The 15957-nt window shown below is 42.1% G+C and overlaps 1 protein-coding gene across 1 annotated transcript in view; it reads right to left on the reverse strand.

Annotated features, from left to right (window-relative positions):
• Window positions 1–15957, reverse strand: part of LOC129813982 (PH domain leucine-rich repeat-containing protein phosphatase 1-like) — a 74607-nt gene that overhangs the window by 4810 nt on the left and 53840 nt on the right. Inside the window, exons 5-11 of the mRNA XM_055866673.1 lie at window positions 14937–15083; window positions 11491–11718; window positions 9873–10075; window positions 9535–9595; window positions 6028–6123; window positions 1611–1766; window positions 32–232 (exon numbers count right to left, since the gene is read on the reverse strand). Of these exons, the coding sequence (XP_055722648.1) occupies window positions 32–232; window positions 1611–1766; window positions 6028–6123; window positions 9535–9595; window positions 9873–10075; window positions 11491–11718; window positions 14937–15083 (1092 nt within the window). The remainder of the gene's footprint in view (window positions 1–31; window positions 233–1610; window positions 1767–6027; window positions 6124–9534; window positions 9596–9872; window positions 10076–11490; window positions 11719–14936; window positions 15084–15957) is intronic.

Here is a 15957-nt window from a genome sequence, read left to right on the forward strand (position 1 = left end):
TACAGTATGTAGCCTACATCTATCCACTCACCTGGCAGGGAAGGTGTGCAGGTAGTTGTAGGCCATGTGTAGTACTCGGAGGTGTGTGTGTCCCGTCAGCAAGGAAACACACTTATCAGTCAGTCGGTTGTTGGTGAGGTACAGTTCCTGGAGGATGCTGTTGCTCTCCTCTGATAGGCTGGAGGGAGGCAGGTGCTCTAGCTTATTGGCCGAGGCATTCAGGCACCGCAAACTGAAAGAGGAAGTGAGCCCTAGTGTCAGTCTTTCAACCATTACACATATTCTGCCAGTGTAATAAATTGTCACAGTTAGTATTAACATGTTTAGTAAATAACTGGGTAATAATTCACCTCTTGTCATCATGCTCTATTGAAACAAACACAGATTATATTTTATCTCAACAATACCAGCATGTAATTCATACATTTTTTTAACACTGTCACGATCGTGTGGGAGTGAGACGGACCAAAACGCAGCATGTGGAAAATAAGCCATCTTCTTTTATTATTGAAGAAGGCAAAACGAAACAAAACACTTATACAAACTAACAAAACAACAAACGTGAAGCTATAAACGTAGTGCACACACACACACACACACACACACACACACACACACACACACACACACACACACACACACACACACACACACACACACTACAAACGTTCAACATAGACAATTCCCCACAACAAACTAAAGCCTATGGCTACCTTAAATATGGCTCCCAATCAGAGACAACAGAAACCAGCTGTCTCTAATTGGGAACCCATTCAGGCAACCATAGACTTTCCTAGACAACTACACACAACATAGACACAGCTAGATAACTATACTAAACATAAACCCAACTACTCTAAATAAACCCACTAAACCTTACAACCACCCTAGACACTACAAAACCCACATAAATTACCCATGTCACACCCTGACCTAACTAAAATAATAAAGAAAACAAAGAATACTAAGGCCAGGGCGTGACAAACACACTGAATGAGTTTCATTCGCTACCATGTAATCACATTCATTGAAGTTTTAACATCCTATATTATAGTGTTCAAAATATTAGGAAGAACTGCTCTTTCCAGGACATAGTCTGACCAGGTGAATCCAGGTGAAAGCTATGATCCCTTATTGATGTCACTTGTTAAATCCACTTCAATCAGTGTAGATAAAGGGGAGGAGACAGGTTAAAGAAGGATTTTTAAGCCTTGAGACAACTGAAACATGGATTGTGTATGTGTGCCATTCAGAGGGTGAATGGGCAAGACAACAGATATAAGTGCCTTTGAACTGGGTATGGTAGTAGGTGCCAGGCGCACTGGTTTGAATGTGTCAAGAACTGCAACGCTGCTGGGTTTTTCACACTCAACAGTTCCCGTGTGTATCAAGAATAGTCCACCACCCAAAGGATATCCAGCCAACTTGACACAACTGTGGGAAGCATTGGAGTCAACATGGACCAGCATCCCTGTTGAATGCTTTTGACACTTTGTAGTCCATGCCCTGATGAATTGAGGCTGTTCTGAGGGCAAAAGGGAGTGCAACTCAATATTAGGAAGGTGTTCCTAATGTTTTGTACACAGTGTATGTCTATAATATTGTGTTACCTGTCAGATTTGAGGAAGAGGTTGCAGGGCAGCTCTGCTAGCTGGTTGTGTTGTACGTCTAACACCTCCAGTAGTGGGCGCTCTATTCTCTCAGGCAGCTTCTGCAGGTGGTTGTGTCCTGCACTCAGCTTCCTCAGACTGCTGCTACACAGCAACCTGCCAGTAGGGGGGAGTGGAGAGACATCAGTATAACAATCAGTAACCGCATCACTGTAACAATGGGCTGCATCTCAATAGTCAGTCAGACAGGGGTGAAACAAGAGCTGCATCTCAATAGCCTAAAGTGGCTTCCTCTTCTCTTCTCCTTTCTGCCCTCTGCACTAATAAAAAAGTTAAGAACAGGAAAGGTGCAATAACAGGGGAGGGTAGTGCTTTTATTTCCTGGGTTCACATTCACCAATTTGCAGGTTTTACTATATCATTTCTTCCATTCTAGACATATTTCCTTATCTGCTTGCGTGCACCTCCCCTATATCAAGGTGTTGTGGAGGTTCCATTATGCACTGCACTTTTCCAAACACTAACTATACCACAGGCCAATATAGTCTACCAGTCTATCTATCCTGCCCTCTATCCACCTTTTATAGTGACAATAGTGGTAGGTGGATAGTTTGTCCAGATCTGTAATATGCTAACTAGCAATCCTACAAAGCTGCACAAATGTTCAATATAAGTGTAGAGACCAGGTTCGTCATTGCGCATGAAAGAACAGTGAAGACATGAGACACACAGCTCAAAAAGCATCCCTATTGATCTTGTTTAGGGACTATACAATTATCTTACCTAGACTTGCCTAGAACACATTGCAATGAATAATTGCATTATTGTTATCAAGCAAGTACAGAATTCTACTCTTGGCTGTAAACTGCAGTGAATATGTTATTTGAATAACAGGGGTAAAAGCCCTGTGATTTGAATGTGGGTCAGTTGTTAGTCTACTCTCAACAGTGTAGAAGGTCTCGAAAGGCAGTGTAGAAGGTCAGTCTGGCTGTGTTTTCAGTTATGATACTGAGAAATGTGCTGTTGCATCATTATTTTCCTAAACTGTCCGATAATAATCTGTCCACATACGCTCCCAGCAGGCCCAGTTATTCAGGAAAGCTTCAAGTAAAGATTCACCCATTTTGAATGTTATACTGTTTTTGGTGCATCTCTGAGCAATGTTATATTGATTGCCTGGGTCACTTCATGTTTCCATGTGTATTTGAGATATTGCCGTTCAAGCAGGAAGACATTTGGCCGGTAGCACGTAGCATTGAGATAAAGTCGCTCTCACTAAACTGGAAGTATCGAACACGACTTTTAGATCACAAAAACATTTATCATACATGTCAGATTTCAATACTGGCCAATGTCATAACGAGGTACGTAGTCTTCTCTCCAATGAGCCATTGATTATATTTTAGCGATTTTCCTACCCGAGAAATTAGCAATTTAACAGAGGGTATAACACATTTCTCATATTTGTCTGCCTCTTCAGTCCAGGGTGCATTGCATGGTGCCGTTGTGGATGTCAGACTCCACTCTGTGAGGCACATCGATCTGCAGGTTGAACATTGTGAGATTGTAGACTCCTAAATTGGAATTGCAGTTTGTTTAGGAGATTTTACAGCTAATTAGCTACATGCTGATATTGACTTTGGTATTATTGTGTGTAGATACGTTTGCTAGCTCGCTACCTATAGAGAGAGCATTGCATTGTGGGTTTTATAGTCGACTTGAGCTGCAACAGATTTACACAATGATTTTCACATGTTGCTACCAACCTTATTATAATGACAAAATGAAACATTTGTTCACAAAAAATATTGTTCTCACACAGTGTTATTTAACACTGTAACTAATAGGAATGATGTTTTCGATGGATTTTTCCTTTAACGCGCTCTGCCTCCTCTCCAATCCGAGCGGCTATCCCTGGTGCACCTACTGTAGAACCCGTAATGCTTCAATATTGTCAAAATATTTGTCATTTAACTTTGAAAATGTATTACATTTTATCTGTGGCATAAACACAACCAGTCACAATCTTTTAAGCTGATTAGGCCACTTCAAAAGTATCCTGTAGGCTACCTGCGTACATTCGTCCCAAATATAATTAAGCATCCAAACTTTGCAGATTGTGGTGGTGAAAACGCAAACCATTATGTTGAGGCAGCCGAAGTTGGTATGCTTTGCTTATTGGTTATGGTCCATTGGCACAGATGCCTGTTGTTGGAAAATTTGTTGAATTTGTTGAACCTTTTAATATAATTGTAAATATAGCATAGAAATTTGTGATGGGGGAAGAAATCTCTACAGTTACGCATCTGGATATCATTTTTGACGATATATCGTATTGACAATATCGCAATATTATTTTGGCGCTAGTTGGCTGTACCTGCACCAAAACTCCTTCATACTGCTTGTTCTCCATCTTCTTTTTAAATAGGGAGCCCATTTGTTTTCAGCACTTATTTCCATGACTGATCAAAACCCATTCTCTGTCTTGTCCCTCTGTAGCAAACATATGGTGAGCAATATGTTTGTAACACCAAATCGCAATAAAAATCACAGTATTGAATCGCAATACATATAGAATCATGAGAATAGCAATACACACTGTATCATATCGGCGACTAGGTATCATGATAATATTGTATCGTGAGGTCCCTGGCTATTCGCCGCCCTAATACAAATGTTGAAATCTGATTTCCACCTCACTGATCATTCTCTGCAGCAGGCTCTGATCGTAGTGTACAGTGCATTCGGAAAGTATTCAGGCCCTTTTCCCACATTTTGTTATGTTACAGGCTTATTCTAAAATGGATTCAACAGGCAAAACCTCAAGCTTCTGGCCTGTAGCCCTGCGTGGCATCGACGGAGCCACAAAAGCATGCTGAAGTGGCAACGTCAATATCCGCATTCATAAACACAGAGCCGCTACAGTTATTGTTATTTGTCGTCGTAAACATTATTTTCAATTCATTATATGAGGGGGAAGGGTGTGCACATTTGTTTTTTTACAGTACAAGGGGAGAGTCGTGTGAAACTATTTTAAATGTTGGGGGGGTGTATATTTATAGGACACCTCCAGTTGGAACAGCCCTCCCCAGTAAATGTTTAAATGTCCCTAAAGACAAAGGAGTGGGGACATGGAAAGTACGCTTGTAAGAGATGCACTGTACAGTTCTATTTTCTACTCAGGAAGTGTCAGAATGATGCATTTCAGCTGCAGGCTCTACTAGAAGTACTGTTCATTTCTGTTTCCACGTCAACATCCCTGCCCCACCCCCATCCCATGCCTTCTATTACCACCCAGTTTAGACAAACACGCACACAGTGTCACAGTACAGCTGGTCTAATGGGGGCGGGGTGTGAGTGTGCGGGTGCATGAGTGTGTGTCTAAAATTTGATTTGAACTGGGTATAGAGAGGGAGAGGGAATGGGAGAGAGTGAATACAGCGAGCGGGAGAGAGAGAAGGAAGGATCTTCTGAAGCAGGGATGGGCAACTGGCAGCCCGCGGGGCCCCCCTTTTAAAGGCCCTCGGATCAATCGCCCCCAAAATATTTAGTTTTATATTTGACATTTTTGGGGCACTCAGTCGGGGTTCTCAACTTACTGTTGCGAGTTAGAATAGTACAATATTGAAATTTGGTTGTGCAGCAGCAGTTTTTACATTGCTAAGCTAGTGGTCAGCTACCTAAACTTGTTGTCATGGTTGAATTACCGGCCGGGGGGCCCCCATTGATTTTGTTTGTCAATCTCAGTCAGAAAACTGCAAACATTTCCCTCCACCTTATGGCAAAATTTGTAAAATTGCAGGAAATAAGCTAGTGAATTGCATGAAATTAGTTATTAAATTGCTAAATCTTCTCTCTACCCCATGGCAAAATATGTAGAATTGCAGAAAATTAACTCTAAAATGTGAAAAAATTATCTCCGATGTCAAGAGGGAGGGCACTAAGATGTTTTTCTCACAATGTGGGGAGGGTGGGATATAAAAAGAGAGTTAGAGAGAATGGGATGGTTGTGACTATCAGGTTGATTTATTGTGCTTGGTGAGGGACAGTAGACTGTCCATGAGCAGGGCACATAGATATGCAGGAGAGAAACTGAATATACATCTTGGCCATGTTCTGTTATAATCTCCACCCGGCACAGCCAGAAGAGGACTGGCCACCCCTCATAGCCTGGTTCCTCTCTAGGTTTCTTCCTAGGTTTTGGCCTTTCTAGGGAGTTTTTCCTAGCCACCGTGCTTCTACACCTGCATTGCTCGCTATTTGGGGTTTTAGGCTGGGTTTCTGTACAGCAATTCGAGATATTAGCTGATGTACGAAGGGCTATATAAAATAAACTTGATTTGATTTGACTATGCTGTGATACAGAGAATGTGAGTGAAAGAGAGATATAATGGGAGAGAGAGATAGAGAGACCGACCGTGCTGGGAGCTCAGTAACAAGGTTGTGGCTGAGGTCCAGAACTTCTAGTTTCTTTATCTCACACAGCCACTCTGGGACAGCCTCCATACGATTCCTACAGAAAGAGAGAGGATGCGAGAGAGAGAGAGAGAGAGGTCAGGTTTGAGGAGACTTTGTGAGTATGTTGGGTTTAACATCTACAGTTGCTGCTCCATATGCGATATGTGACTAGAATGGTGTTGTAAACAATAGTCAACTTTCAGGGACATAAACATGTCTTATATCGTCAGAAAGCTTAAATGATTGTTAATCTAACTGCAGTGTCCAATGTACAGTAGCTATTACAGCAAAAAAAGACCATGCTATTGTTTGAGGATAGTGCACAACAACAAAACCCTTTTACCAAGGCAACTGGTTTAATAAATTCACCTCTGATGGTAAATAAGGTACTTACATTCAGTAATCTTGGTCTGATTTGCCACCCTGAGTGTCCCAGATATAAAATATAGGATAGTTTTGTTTGATGTGTTTTGCATGTATTCCGACTCTTTCAACAAAACAATTTATGAAATCTAATTGGAAAAATGTTGTTTAACCTGGTCAAGTTCGGTTTCTGTGCAATCCTCAGACACTCTAGAAGGTAACCAAACTTGTTTCATCATTCTACATTACATATTGGCTACACAACACGTCAATTAGCCCATGAAGGTCAGCCATCATTACGCACCAATGAGACTAGCGGTGGTCACTTGATTGACAGTGTCTTGGTCCAATGTCCACCTATCATTTTGAAACATAGCTATCTAGATAGCCAATGAGCTGGACTTTCAAGCAGTATGTGAACAGCCTTTGTATGACAAACAGCCATCATGCTAGAGCTGTGTGCAACAGTGTTCATTCTAATGGTGAAAGCAAACAGGATGCACGGTAGTTTACATTACGCAGTGGTTCGTTCTCTTCTACAAACTTTTCTCAAAACTGAAAAGCTAAATCGAATTCCAAGTATACAAATTTGGAGGAGATAATTGCAGAAATTGGCTGGGAGAGTGACACAGAACGAATGGATGAGCACAGTTTTGATTCCAGCAAGTAATACGTGTTTTTGGAAGGAAAATATCCACTTTTAGAACAGCAAGTAAAATACGTTTTTGCTTCTCATGCTAATGCAGTTGTTCAAATGGTTGCATATTCATTTGAGATATGTTTCTTTGAGACACACACACACACACACACACACACACACACACACACACACACACACACACACACACACACACACACACACACACACACACACACACACACACACACACACACAGTTGAAGTCGGAAGTTTACTTACACTTAGGTTGGAGTCATTAAAACTCGTTTTTCAAACACTCCACAAATTTCTTCTTAACAAACTATAGTTTTGGCAAGTCGGTTAGGACATCTACTTTGTGCATGACACAAGTCCTTTTTCAACCAATTGTTTACAGACAGAATATTTTACTTAATCACAATTCCAGTGGGTCAGAAATTTACATACACTAAGTTGACTGTGCCTTTAAACAGCTCGGAAAATTCCCGAAAATGATGTCATGGCTTTAGAAGCGTCTGATAGGCTAATTGACATCATTTCAGTCAATTGGAGGTGTACCTGTGGATGTATTTCATGGCCTACCTTCAAACTCAGTGCCTCTTTGCTTGACATCATGGGAAAATCAAAAGAAATCAGCCAAGACCTCAGATAAAAAATTGTAGACCTCCACAAGTCTGGTTGATCCTTGGGAGCAATTTCCAAATGCCTGAAGGTAACACGTTCATCTGTACAAACAATAGTACGCAAGTATAAACACCATGGGACCACGCAGCCATAATTCCGCTCAGGAAGGAGACACGTTCTGTCTCCTAGAGATGAACGTACTTTGGTGCGAAAAGTGCAAATCAATCCCAGAACAACAGCAAAGGACCTTGTGAAGATGCTGGAGGAAACAGGTACAAAAGTATCTATATCCACAGTAAAACGAGTCCTATATCGACATAACCTGAAAGGCACCTCAGCAAGGAAGAAGATTGCTCCATAACCGCCATAAAAAAGCCTGACTACGGTTTGCAACTGCACATGGAGACAAAGACGGTACTTTTTGGAGAAATGTCCTCTGGTCTGATGAAACAAAAATAGAACAGTTTGGCCATAATGACCATCGTTATGTTTGGAGGAAAAAGGGGGAGGCTTGCAAGCCAAAGAAAACCATCCCAACTGTGAAGCACAGAGGTGGCAGCATCATGTTGTGGGGGTGCTTTGCTGCAGGAGGAACTGGTGCACTTCACAAAATTGATGGCACCATGAGGAAGGAATATTAGGTGGATATATTGAAGCAACATCTCAAGACACCAGTCAGGAAGTTAAAGCTTGGTCGCAAATGGGTCTTCCAAATGGACAATGACCTCAAGCAAAATGGCTTAAGGACAACAAAGTTAAGTTATTGGAGTAGCCATCACAAAGCCCTGACCTCAATCTTGTAGAAAATTTGTGGGGAGAACTGAAAACGAGTGTGTGAGCAAGGAGGCCTACAAACCTGACTCAGTTACACCAGCTCTGTCAGGAGGAATGGGCCAAAATTCACAAAATTTATTCTGGGAAGCTTGTGGAAGGCTAGCCAAAACGTTTGACCCAAGTTAAACAATTTAAAGGCAATGCTACCAAATACTAATTGAGTGTATGTAAACTTCTGACCCATTGGGAATGTGACGAAAGAAATAAAAGCTGAAATAAATAATTCTCTACTATTATTCTGACATTTCACATTCTTAAAATAAAGTGGTGATCCTAACTGACCTAAGACAGGGAATTTTTACTAGGATTAAATGTCAGGAATTGTGAAAAACTGAGATTAAATGTATTTGGTTAAGGTGTATGTAAACTTCTGACTTAAACTGTATGTTTTAGATATGTGTTGTGTATTTGATATATGGATGCCGGGCTCACCCCCTGTTAAAATAAATATTCAATAAAATAAGTAATAGTCAACTTGAGTTCTAGTGGTAGCTTTTTCATGTTCTCTATTGCTATGTACTAGAAAATGTATCAATTGACCAATTTGGCCACTTGGCTACATTTGGGCAAACTCGTGAGGGACACCTGAGAGACTTCATACTAAATATTATGTGGCTCTCTCATTCTTGAATGTATGTTGTGGGCAACTTCTAAAGTATCCTTCCTTTCTCAATGTATGGCCTTTCTTTTGCATTTCAAAGATGACGCAACAAATATAAAAATAGGAAACACTTTGTTTTTACCAGATCTATTGTGATATATTCTCCTACATGAATTTCACATCTCCACAAACTTCAAAGTGTTTCCTTTCCAATAGTATCAAGAATATGCATATCCTTGCTTCATGTCCAGAGCTACATGCAGTTAGATTTGGGTATGCCATTTTAGGCAGAAACTGAGATGAAGGATCCTATCCAGAAGAGGTTTTAAGCGAGTTTGTGTATTTTCAGCAATGTTGAGTGTGTTTATATGAGGGCATTGGCCTGACCTGGAGATGTCCATGTAGGTGAGGTTGGATGGCACTGGACTGACATCTAGCTCCTGTAGATCTGTAGAAGAGAACAAGAGCACTAAACCACCAGCATGTGTGACATGACAAATGGAACCAGATACTGTAGCTAGGTAGTGACAGAGAAATGCAGTGACGGAGATTGAGAATGACACAGGCTATTTACAGATCTAGGATCAGTTTCCACTCCCCCAATCCTAACCGTAATCATTGGTGTGGAAAATTCTAAACTGACCCAAGATCAGTGTCTAGGGGCAACTTCAACCTACACTATTACAAGTACAGCAGGCATAGATGGACTCTAACTGGGGACTCACCATTGTTCTGTGCGTAGACAGCCTTGAGCATAGAGCCCTTGGCCTTGAGGGTGACAATGTGGTTCCTCTCACAGTGGAGGACCTCCAGGTGGAGGAACAGGGAGGCATCCAGCTCCTCCAGCCCGTTGTCACGCACATCCAGCTGGGTCACGTGTCTCAGCAGGTCTGGCTCGTCTGGAACTACCACCCGGATCTTATTCAGCCTGATGGCACAGAGGTCCGAGCTCTCTCATAACTGTACAGTAGGCAGTATGGTCCGTAGCATAATTAACCCTCCGGACACAGACGTCAGATCAAAATCAATGTCTGTATGGATGGATACTTGATCGAGTTGTCAACCGAAGTGAATTCGATTTGAAATCAACTTTGATGACAGGTTGTTTTATTGAAATTAACACATTGATTCAATATCTCCAATCTCCAATAGATGGTCTGATATTTCATATAGGATGTGTGACTTAACAAAGGTACTGAGGACTCCTCTGCTATACTTTAGGTTTAAGGTCTGACCTCAACGGCCCTATCACTGTGTATTCACCATCAGGGTTACTAATTAACTGACCTGACACTTGGCACATTTCTAGGTATTTTTGTACAAGACTGGAAAAAGCTGCACCCACCGACAAAAAGAACAGAACAGACCATATCTCACCATCATCATCTCTATCTACACTCATGTGTGATCTTTGGTCCTGAGCTTGAGAACATGATCTAGAGAAAATAGACATTATCTCCTAACACTGTGAGGAGTGATGTATTAAGTAGACAAATAATGTTAAGTCACTCAAGGCCTGCTCTTTGCCAAGCAGGAGGGAGAACACCGCTCTAGTAATAATTACGAGACTTTCCAAACTGACTCTGTTTAGCCTGGTTCCAAGCTAACGGTCTGTTTAGCCTGGTTCCAAGCTAACGGTCTGTTTAGCCTGGTTCCAAGCTAACGGTCTGTTTAGCCTGGTTCCAAGCTAACGGTCTGTTTAGCCTGGTTCTTTTCCAAGCAAATTGTCTGTTTAGCGTGGTTCTGTTCCATACTGAATGTTTGTTTAGCCTGATTCTGTGAGATCATCTGATCCTAGATCTGTGGTTAAAGGCAACATGTACCTTGCCTTCTGTGTCTTTGCCTGTTTAATCTGGTTCTGTCCCATACCGACTGTCTGTTTAGCCTGGTTCTGTTTCATAGTGACTGTCTGTTTGTCTGGTTTTCGACTCATACAGTATAGCTTCCTCTCAGTTTGAGTTTTGCAATAGAGAGATACTGTAACTCCAGTCAAACGTGTCTACACATGGATGGGATTATAAGCATTGTGTGATTGGATTGTGACCAAAATCAGTGAGATGAAATGTTTCCCACCAGGTGTTTAGATGTGATTCTGGCTAGGTATACATTGTGATCAGATCATAAGACGCTTGGCGTTCATCTTGTGACCAAGTCTCCATGCATCTGCCATTACTGTACATGCAATGGGAAAAAATGGGACACCAGATGGTTTGGGCTGGGTGCAAAGCCTGTTATCTGCTTGTTATGAGGATACACTGTGACTGGAGATAGGATCTGAATAAAGAGTGTAAGAGTGTCTCTGCCTGCCTGCCTGTCTGTCTGTCTGTCTATCTAGCCGCATACCGTAGGTCGACATGTTTGAACCGGAGCAGTCTGAAGCTCTGCAGCACCAGTGTGTCCAGGCTGTTTCCAGCCATACACAGTCTCTCCATGGAGGTCAGCCGCTCCAGCACCTGGGGCACGTGGCTAAATTGGTTGAAGGACAGGCCCAGGTAGCCCAGTCTCTGGAGAGAGCCCAGCTCACTGGGTAACTCACTCAGACAGTTACCGTCCAGGAGAAACGTCTGCAGACTGAAGAGAGGGAGAGAGAAAGAAAGAGAGACGGGAGGGAGAGCATGGTGTGAGTAGACAGCACTTTAACTTCATGTGAAAAACTTCTAATGCATCAGAATGACTCTGCACATAGAAGCCTTATATAGTTCAGAGAGGGCGCTGGTGCCCCCAGCTTTACAAAGTTAGGAGCACAACATAACATTTAGGAGCACCAGAAAATAATAATAAATGTTTTATTTGATTGCATGTAGCCTCTATTAGGCTTATACTGTATGAATTAAAGCTACTTTTGAAGTACACGTTGTTCTCTAGAATCATATATGTAACCCTGTAAAGACATTTGTGTATCACAAGCACTATTTATATATTGAGATGCATTACATTGAAAATTGAACACTGTCTCTTTAAGAAAGTCAAGTTTGTGAGTGACAATATCCAAGAGATCTGTCATTCATTAATTTCCTATGACAGAGAGGAAGAGGCAAAGCGAGAGGGTTTACTCTGCCCAAAATCTGTTCATGAAAATAAGTCCACGAAGTGAGCAATTTTTGTATGGAGGACGATGAGTGTCGAACTTGGGCAACAAAACATGTAATCTCTCATTTTCTACGTGAACCTTATTTGATCGAATAGAAGTTTCATAATGGTTAGGTTGTTACGAATGCACTGATTTAAGGGGACGCATTTCAGAAACGTTATATCCGAGTTGTGCTGATTGTTCACACGCGTATCTGCCCTCTCATTGGCTATAATGGTCCCACCTGATCTCGACTCATCCCGCCTGCGAGCACACGAGTATCTTGTCAATATAATACAACATCTTTGGCAATGATATGATGATTGGTCTCCTGAAGGAGCTATCCCAGACTTTCTAAACCCAAAGGCGCAACATGGTGAGATTTCTAGGAACGCTTAGAAACACACAAAGCCGACTTGAGTTTGAGAAGTGAAAAATTGTTCCTTGTTTATTTTCTCGAAATGTAATTGCACTCTAGAGTCGAGACAATGTCTTAAGTTGTAGAACACGTTATTACTCCAACCTTGTGAAAGTGACAAACTGACACGTTTTCATTTTCAGGAGCTAGCTTTATATCGAAGGTTTGCCTTTGCTTTGACGGCCTGCACATGCGTAGTTCGGCGCGAGACGACCGTTTAGGGCTGTCTCCGACAAATAAAAATACTGGTCGACCGAGAGTCATCTGTTTTTAGGACCAATTTAACATTTCAAACGTATATTTTTCCATATAGACACATCCAATGTGTTTCAATCAAATCAACTATATGCACTGAGCTTGTCTGATGCTTTAAGCGCACTGTATGATGAAATAATTAAGACACAAATGACATTATCTTAATTATTTCATCATACAGTCCGCCAATATTTTTCTTGGGAGTCCGACCGCAATTGATTGGATTGTGCAGGGTGGCGCTCAGACTTGCTGCGCTGTGTTAAAAAAAAATGACAGCGAGTGACTGTGTTACTAGCACCGGTTGTCTTTCTCCTCCATGCTGCAGCGACCACCACATAACAGCAACATCGCGCTGTCCGTGTTGCTGAAGCTGCAACATAATTACATCAATTTCCGACTGAAACGTTCTGTTACTGAAATCCCTAATTTAAGAGAACACACAATTTTGTGATTCAAAATGTGTAAAAAAAATTGACCAAGATCCACAAAAAAGGACCGTGTGCATGTTAAATACAATAACAACCCAATGTTTATTCCAGGTCAAATTAGCTGGCAACAGCAAGCTAGCTTGCTACATGTATATGCATGGTTCATATGTGTTTCGACCTGTCTCCAAATGAATATAGTTGGTTCAGAGTTCGTTTTGATATTTCAACTTCAACCTGCGTGTCCTGATGACGTCTGGTGTGGATGGACAAAATCAACGTGTAAATGGGGTCAGCCCTATGACCATTAGACCCGAATGCGTTTTTCTGCGCATGACCTTAGCTAGCCAATGTCGCCATGACATCGCCTACAAGCGTTAGAGGGAATTTATATTGAAGAAGCAGTTTCTGCCCATCTTCATACTGTTCTGTCTTTGCTATCACTTTTTCTCTCTGTGCCCCACATGTTTGGATGTACTGGTAAAGTAACCAGGTTGTTAACTAAGAAGCTGAAGAAGTAACATGACTGAACAAGGTGTAAAATAATGCCCAGGAGTAGTTTTAGAACGGCCCGCAACATGGTTTATGAATGTAAAACGCAGCCCGACAATCCACTGACTATAGGAAGAAAAAAACATTGCGCTGGTAATATGGGTCATATCTTTTTAAATGTTTGCGCTAGAAACAATCTGTTTTCTTTTTGGTAATGGTGCAGCCTTCACAGTAACACCTTTTCTCTAGGGCACTCTGGAACAACGGTTCAGCGAAGCCTAATCATTACAACAATTATTATATGGGTAAAATGTTTTCTCGCACTGGTGCTCCCAAAATGTCAGGCCGCACAGCAAAATATATAGGATTATATGTGACCAAAATGGTCGCACTTTAGAGCCCTAAGTACAAATCAGTTCAGATTTTTCTGAAATTTCTCTGTTCTTTCAGGAGTCCCTGTCCAATGCATGGTGATCAAGTACAACCAAAAGAGCTTCATTACAAACTGTTAAGTCCCTTTTGAACACCGTTCTTCACCACATTCTGATACTAAGGTCAATCTCGCTACAGCCAGTAGGTGGCAGCATTAGCATTGAGGCCGAGAGGGCTTATTGGGGAAGCCACAGGCTGTTTTCCAGATCCTTCCATCATATGTGAGGAGAGGTGCTCAGCTATGCTGCTGCTGAGAGGAGGCACGCATCACCTTATCACAGTTTCTCTCTCCTGTCCTAGATTAATGCCCCACTCTGAACTACTATCACTTTTCCTCTGTCAGATCATCAGACAATAACTAACGTCTTAAATATTTATTTTATTTCATATATTCATAACATTTCAGATAGCCTCCTGACTGTGTCTGGAGTAGATAGAAACTGCCCCTAACCACTGATACAGGGTCAGATATGTCTTCTTCTTTAGGAGGTTAGGGGTGAGGTCATCTGATCCTAGAACTGTGGTTAAGGGTGACATCTACCTCGACATCTATGTATATTCCCTAATATCACCCCATGAAGTTAACTTCGCAGGCTCTAGTCTGAAGCAGCACACACTATGGTAAATAGGGTGCCATGGGAAGCAGCCTGTGTCTCTGTATATGCCCACGGACCCCTAGACACTTCCTGAATCTTACTTGGTCATGGATCCCACAGCTTGGTCCACATTGGTCAGGTAGTTACAGCTGAGGTTGACCTCGGTGAGGGTGGAGATGTCACAGATGGCCATGGGGAACTGACCCAGCTGGTTATTAGACAGGTTGAGGCTCCGCAAACGAGAAAACCTGTCAGAGATATAGAAGAGAGGGGTGGTGGTGAGAGGAGAGCGATAAAGAGATGTGGGTAGAGAGAAAGAAGAGTTAGTCTCAATGTCAGTGGTCTAACTCAATGTCAGTGGTCTGACTCAATGTCAGTGGTCTGACTCAATGTCAGTGGTCTGACTCAATGTCAGTGGTCTGACTCAATGTCAGTGGTCTGACTCAATGTCAGTGGTCTGACTCAATGTCAGTGGTCTGACTCAATGTCAGTGGTCTGACTCAATGTCAGTGGTCTGACTCAACAGTTGAAAGGAAAATAGAAACAGAACCTTCAGCACATCATAGTGGAAACCTTCACATTGTCATGTTGAGAACAAGCAGAGCGTGTTGTCAGTAGCAACATCAGAGGCAAGTGGCATTTGGCTTAGTGTCCTATAGTAGATCGGTGACCTTCAGTCAACTCATCCCTAGGGGACAGGGGAGGATGCATAACCCACCCCTCATGGGCTGTTTGCCATGTTAGCATCAAAGCTGATAACCTCACAGACAAGTCTGCTGCCTTTTAGTCTGGTAATGCATTCAATTGCTCACACACACCCACAAACAAATACATCCACATGCTCGCAGGCAGGCATGCACACACGTGCACACACACACATGCTCGCAGGCAGGCAGGCACACCCTTCATCATTTGTTAGGAGGAAAAGGGAAGCTAGATGACAGGGGTACTGATTTGCATGGCCATTTAATTCCAGCTAAGTGAAGGAGGCCAGGAGGCTGGGATAGAGAGGAAGAGAGAGAGAGAAAAGAAACTACCTGTGTTGATTCATCATCTCACACCATCTATTTTCATTCCTCTCGCTCTCTCCCTCTCCACTATTGTATATACCATACTCATTAG

This window comes from Salvelinus fontinalis, chromosome 17 (assembly GCF_029448725.1).
Source record: "Salvelinus fontinalis isolate EN_2023a chromosome 17, ASM2944872v1, whole genome shotgun sequence".
Classification (NCBI taxonomy): Eukaryota; Metazoa; Chordata; class Actinopteri; order Salmoniformes; family Salmonidae; genus Salvelinus; species Salvelinus fontinalis.